The sequence below is a fragment of the Labrus mixtus genome, unplaced genomic scaffold, assembly GCF_963584025.1.
Source record: "Labrus mixtus unplaced genomic scaffold, fLabMix1.1 SCAFFOLD_156, whole genome shotgun sequence".
NCBI classification, from domain to species: Eukaryota; Metazoa; Chordata; class Actinopteri; order Labriformes; family Labridae; genus Labrus; species Labrus mixtus.
Genome location: NW_026870327.1, coordinates 17501 through 25000, shown reverse-complemented (window position 1 = coordinate 25000; position 7500 = coordinate 17501). Strand labels below are relative to the sequence as shown.

The following is a 7500-nucleotide window of genomic DNA, read 5'->3' as shown; positions in this document are numbered from 1 at the left end:
TGATAAATAAACTGATAATTAAACTGATAATTAAACAGATAATTAAACTGATAATTAAACTGATAAATAAACTGATAATTAAACTGATAAATAAACTGATAATTAAACTGATAATTAAACTGATAATTAAACAGATAAATAAACTGATAATTAAACAGATAATTAAACAGATAATTAAACAGATAATTAAACTGATAATTAAACTGATAAATAAACTGATAATTAAACTGATAAATAAACTGATAATTAAACAGATAATTAAACTGATAATTAAACTGATAAATAAACTGATAATTAAACAGATAAATAAACTGATAATTAAACAGATAAATAAACTGATAATTAAACAGATAAATAAACTGATAATTAAACAGATAATTAAACAGATAATTAAACTGATCATTAAACTGATAAATAAACTGATAATTAAACAGATAAATAAACTGATAATTAAACAGATAAATAAACTGATAATTAAACAGATAAATAAACTGATAATTAAACTGATAAATAAACTGATAATTAAACAGATAAATAAACTGATAATTAAACTGATAAATAAACTGATAATTAAACAGATAAATAAACTGATAATTAAACTGATAATTAAACAGATAATTAAACTGATAATTAAACAGATAATTAAACTGATAATTAAACTGATAAATAAACTGATAATTAAACTGATAATTAAACAGATAATTAAACTGATAAATAAACTGATAATTAAACTGATAATTAAACTGATAAATAAACTGATAATTAAACTGATAATTAAACTGCAGATACTTTAAACTCCTGAATATAAGAATGCTTCTCTCCTTCTCTGAAGCTTAGATTTCTCTACTTTCACTTCAATTTAAGTGAGGGGGGGGGGGGGGGGGTAAAGTGACACTCCACCATCTGTCACAGGAGCTAATAGCTGACCCATAACGTCTTTGTCACCTCAGTGTCACGGCCCATTAAGCCCCATCAGGCAGGGTGAGAAGGGCTCTTTACATCCTCTGGGGGGGGGGGGGGCAGTCGTTTACAACCTCCATCTCCAAGAATCACAAACTCGCCGCTCACAGTGTTTACTGAAGGTGTGCAAGAGAAGCAAGAAGGAAGCATTACTATGATGATGTGTAACAGATGTGAGAGCGCGAGCCGGAGGGAGGAGAAAGAAAGAGCTGGAAGCTTTTAGTCACTTTGCATGTTTGGACTGAAGAGCAGAAAGTTTCTGTTTGATCTGCTTCATTCACAACTTCAATTCAGCTGCACAAAGTTTCAAAGTGTGCGACAAAGATCGTCACCGTTTCATGATCTGACCTCAAATGAACCCAGAACCGGGTGAGACAAACCTCCAGAAGAGGAGCTTACGTGTATTTAAAGGCTTTATATGTGATGTTTTGATCCAGCAGATGTCGCCCTTGAGCTCCAGCATGAAACCAAAACAACTCGCGCTGCATTGTTGTGTTAGCATGCTAATGCTAGCGATCTTTATTCTGCTCGTATCTTCACACTGCATGTAAATTTACCTGAAATGAGCGTGATCTAGAAACACAGTTAAGCAGTGAGTACAGTATGTTATTCTTCTTTTCTCTAGTCCCTCAATTAAACAACTTTTATACACGAGGGGAGGAGTCAGCCGGCCGTCCGTGCGATGTAAACAAAGTGAAGATAGGACTCTGAAAACTCTGAAAACATCACAGACAGTGGGACTCGGGTGTTACACCCATTGTAGACAGTCATGACTCACAGAGTTATTAATAATAATAAATTCAAACAGCTTTATTAAGCTCTCTTGACACAGGAGGAGATTCCTGCAGCCCGACGGGTCTCCTGCTCAACGAGCTACACCTGATCAGTCTCACTTAAGCTCACTTTGCCTTCATGTTTATCTACAGGTAACATTTGTGATTAAAGTGACGTTTAAATATTCTCCACATGTCGTCACACACACACACACACACATGAACACACACACAATCGTCGTTGGTTTTATTTTCGCTCCTCGAGGTCGTTCTTCAGAGACACGTGCTTCAGTCAGGACGACCGCACACACGCATTCACATCGACCACATGTCTTTTCAAACCGTTTGTCTCTTCTCACATCCTGAACGTTTACAGAAGAAGTCACACAGAATGACTCCTCTCCAATGGGGGGGGGTGTCTCAGGAGGAGGGGGGGGAGGGGGGGGGGGGGGTCTCAGGAGGCGGGACATGACATAAAAAGAGGCTGTGAAAATCCAAGATGGCTGCTGAAGCAACAGAGTCCGACACGTTCAGCCACACAAGTTTAAACATTACACCTGCTTTTTTTAACTGTCCAAAGCATGCTGATCTGTGATTGGTCGACACAGCTCAGACTACAAACACTTCCTGTGCTCTACATCCTTCTGCATTCAAACACAAACAACACGAGGAGGTCAACAGTCTGAAGGTTTAATACTGTGACGTTCAGTTAGTTTACACATTCAAAGCTTTGAGAGAGAACGTCGGGCTGAACTCAGGATAAGTGCAAAACTCCACTGGAACACCGGACCACATGACATCACATGACACCACATGACATCACATGACATCACATGACACCACATGACACCACATGACATCACATGACATCACATGACATCACATGACACCACATGACACCACATGACATCACATGACACCACATGACATCACATGACACCACATGACATCACATGACATCACATGACACCACATGACACCACATGACATCACATGACATCACATGACATCACATGACACCACATGACATCACATGACATCACATGACATCACATGACACCACATGACATCACATGACATCACATGACACCACATGACACCACATGACACCACATGACATCACATGACATCACACCGGTGACCACATGACATCACATGACACCACATGACACCACATGACACCACATGACACCACATGACATCACATGACATCACACCGGTGACCACATGACATCACATGACACCACATGACACCACATGACATCACATGACATCACATGACACCACATGACACCACATGACATCACATGACATCACACCGGTGACCACATGACATCACATGACATCACATGACACCACATGACACCACATGACATCACATGACATCACACCGGTGACCACATGACATCACATGACACCACATGACATCACATGACACCACATGACACCACATGACACCACATGACATCACATGACATCACATGACATCACACCGGTGACCACATGACATCACATGACACCACATGACACCACATGACATCACATGACACCACATGACATCACATGAAATCACATGACACCACATGACATCACACCGGTGACCACATGACACCACATGACACCACATGACATCACATGACACCACATGACATCACATGACATCACACCGGTGACCACATGACATCACATGACATCACATGACACCACATGACATCACATGACATCACATGACACCACATGACATCACATGACATCACACCGGTGACCACATGACATCACATGACATCACATGACATCACATGACATCACATGACACCACATGACATCACATGACATCACATGACATCACATGACACCACATGACATCACATGACATCACATGACACCACATGACATCACATGACATCACACCGGTGACCACATGACATCACATGACATCACATGACACCACATGACATCACATGACATCACATGACACCACATGACATCACATGGCATCACATGACATCACATGACACCACATGACATTACATGACATCACATGACATCACATGACACCACATGACATTACATGACACCACATGACATCACACCGGTGACCACATGACATCACATGACATCACATGACACCACATGACATCACATGACACCACATGACACCACATGACACCACATGACATCACATGACATCACATGACATCACATGACACCACATGACATCACACCGGTGACCACATGACATCACATGACATCACATGACACCACATGACATCACATGACACCACATGACATCACATGACACCACATGACATCACATGACATCACACCAGTAACCACATGACATCACATGACATCACACCGGTGACCACACGGGACCCACTGACACATAAATATCAGCAAAACAATAAATTAATGGGTTAAAAGCAACAGCTGGGTAAACACTTCCAGACGGTTTTCCTCTTATGACTGTTATAAAGAATCTTTTTATCATTTCAGACTTTTCTTATAAATCCATTTTGTTCTGAATACAAATATTATTTACAATATTCACACTGACATCATCGTTATGAGCTGAAGCTCTGAACAGGAAGTAACCAGCTCTCACAGTCCATCAGAGGCTGGTGTGTGTGTGTGTGTCTGTGTGTGTGTGTGTGTGTGTGTGTGTGTGTGTGTGTGTGTGTGTGTGTGTGTGTGTGTGTGTGTGTGTGTGTGTGTCTGTGTGTGTGTGTGTGTGTGAGGCATCGCTGAGGATCCAGCTCAGTCCAGCTGTTCTTCACATCAGGCCGCCGCTGACAGAGAAGCAGCTCGCCCGGGCCTCCCACCCAGATTCAGGATCCAAGGTGATCCAGGAGAGAGAAAGAAAAAAACAAAGAAGAAGTGGTCGTCCCGGGACGTCTATGTGGAGTTTGAGGAATGATCGGAGGACGAGGAGTCCACCTGAGAGTACTGGACCAGAGGGAGGGACAGATCCAGGTACTCCTGCAGAGACACAAACAGAAAGGTCACGATGAGGTCACAAACACAGAAACACGATGAGGTCACAACCACAGAAACACGATGAGGTCACAACCACAGAAACACGATGAGGTCACAACCAAAACAAAAAGTCGTCTTCTGAACGACTCGTCACCTGGTTGGCCATGAGAGAAAGCGTCCGGTCTAAATCTTCCACCAGCTGCAGGAAGGTGGGCCTGCGGGACGGGACGGCGTGCCAGCAGTCTCTCATCATCAGATACCTGAGGGGGGGGGGGGGTACACAGCGACAGTGAGTCAGACTGAGGGGGGTAACATCTCCTACCTCTGATGATCTGAACACTCACATCTCCTGTGTGCATGCAGACGGCTTCTCCATGCGGTGTCCCTCCTTCAGCAGCTTGAAGAGCTCCTCCACGGGGACGCCGGGGTACGGAGACCCCCCCAGGGTGAAGATCTCCCACAACAGGACCCCAAAAGACCACCTGCAGGAGCAACACAGGACAGACTTCAGAAGAGAATACACATGTTACATCCTTTGTTAGGCAGGACCCAATCACAGCTCTGACCCACATGTGACTCATGTGGGTCAGAGCAGGACCGGGACCAGTTCATTCTGGAGTCAGAGACGGGACACATATTAACCCTCTTGCATCACTATGGACATTTCTGTCCATTTGGTCAAATGTTTCCTCTTCATCTGGTCATCATTTTGTCTGTGAAAGTCTCTCTCTTGACACATTTTGGAATACACATTTTATTTTTTATAATAGATCAATAGAACACTGAAACATGTTTACGACCCTCTGAAGACAAAAATGTCCACTTACAAAAAACTGATATAAAAATAGAACAGATTGATATTTTTTTCTACTTTCTTCTGCATAAATCTCTTAAACAACTTCAGCCCTGCTCAAAACTACCAAACATTCAATCATTTTTATGAATTTAACCCTTTAAATGTCAGTTTGATTACTTGATGTCACTGTTGTTATTTATGAAAAAAACACAAAAATAGTTATTTTCCATAAAACAAATATTTGGTGGCTGGGGGAGTTTTTTTAAATCAGTCTTGGATATGTCAAAGATTATCCAAAATATTGACTTTGATGCATTGTTAGTTTTTGTGTAGCATCAGATTTAAAATGTAGTTCCCTGTTTGGACATTGAAGGGCGAAAATGTCCAATTTACAAAAACTGATATAAAAATAAAACAGATTGATATTTTTTTCTACTTTTTTTTGCATAAATCTCTTAAACAACTTCAGCCCTGCTCAAAACCACCAAATGTTGAATAATTATCAGGAATTTAACCCTTTAAATGCCAGAGTCATGAAACTGGCATTTAAAGGGTTAAATTCCTAAAAATAATTGAATGTTTGGTAGTTTTGAGCAGGGCTGAAAGAGATTTATGCAGAAAAAAGTAGAAAAGTGGACATTTTTGTCCTTAGTGACTTCAGAGGGTTTTAAATTAAACTGATGCCTGAGGGTTAAAAGTGATTTGAGGACAAACTGAAAGCCGGAGGTGAAGATGTGTCTGAACAGCATCACGTCCCACATGCTGGACTAAAGATGGATCAAACAGAGAAATCAGGTCTCTCTTCAGGTGTACTCACACGTCGCTCTGGTGCGTGTAGACTCGGTCAAACAGAGCTTCAGGAGCCATCCACTTGACGGGCAGACGACCCTGCAGGAAGAGAGAGAGTCTGAGTGAGAGAGCTGTCACTGAACGTGTGGTTGACCTTCAGACGGCTCAGAGCCTCACGTTGGTGGTCTTCTTGTAGTAGTCGATGTGGTGGATGTCTCGAGCGAGGCCGAAGTCGGCGATCTTCATCACGTTTTCCTCGGTCACCAACACGTTCCGGGCGGCGAGGTCTCTGTGGATACACTGCAGGAGGAGACGAGCACAGAGGTCATCACTGACGTCCCAAACAAGTCCCCCCCCCCCATAACTGTTGAGATCCAGACCTTCTTTGAGGCCAGGTAGGCCATCCCTCTGGACACCTGGTACGCTGCAGACACCAGCTCTCTGACCTCCACACTGTCCAGAGCCTCCTGCCTCGACCCGCTCCAATACTCCAGACCTGCAGGGCGACGAGTCCGCAGGAACTCCCTAAGGTTCCCCTGAGACGCGTACTCCACCACCACGTACAGAGGACCTGAGGAGACACAGAAACCATTAAACACGTACACCAGAGACGTGGGGTCAGTAGAGCCTCACCTGTCATCATCAAAAGTAAAAAACAAATAATGATTAAATAAAATAAATATTAATATTTTTCTACTGATCTGTGTTATAAATGTTATTTCTGTACGATTCCATTGCCTTTTGCTTTCTTACTGTTTGTCACCAATGTAATGTTTGTAGACACTTTTATTATACGTCCTCACTTTCCATAGAATATGTATTTCACGTGTGTTTATAACATATTTAGTCTTTTTGATTTGACATAAAACCGCACTGAAAAAGCACGAGGTGAGGCAGCCACTACCTCTGCCTCACCTGAAGGGGGCGTGCGTCAGGATGGAGGAGTTTATGCTTGGTTTGATGTTGATGTTGGTTTGATGTTGCTCCTCTTCTATGCAGAATTTTTATTTTAAAATGTTGCTCTGATTGCAAAAATGGAAAAGGAAGATTTTATATGTAAGCTTAAATATTTCTCAAAACTGAACTTTCAATCAAAACATGAAGTGATAAATAATGGAAGACTTTTAAAACTAAAAGAAGATAATGAGGACTTTTACAACAAAGTCACGGATATTTTAGTCCAGAAGGATAGGTGAATGGACTTCG

The 7500-nt window shown here is 41.9% G+C and overlaps 1 protein-coding gene across 1 annotated transcript in view; it reads right to left on the bottom strand.

Moving 5' to 3' along the window:
* Positions 1 to 4361: 4361 nt before the first annotated feature.
* Positions 4362 to 7500, bottom strand: part of LOC132968614 (fibroblast growth factor receptor 1-A-like) — a 20017-nt gene continuing 16878 nt past the window's right edge. Inside the window, exons 9-14 of the mRNA XM_061034258.1 lie at positions 6675 to 6865; positions 6472 to 6594; positions 6323 to 6393; positions 5054 to 5191; positions 4864 to 4969; positions 4362 to 4712 (exon numbers count right to left, since the gene is read on the bottom strand). Coding sequence (XP_060890241.1) covers positions 4629 to 4712; positions 4864 to 4969; positions 5054 to 5191; positions 6323 to 6393; positions 6472 to 6594; positions 6675 to 6865 — 713 coding nt within the window. The 3' untranslated portion in view covers positions 4362 to 4628. The remainder of the gene's footprint in view (positions 4713 to 4863; positions 4970 to 5053; positions 5192 to 6322; positions 6394 to 6471; positions 6595 to 6674; positions 6866 to 7500) is intronic.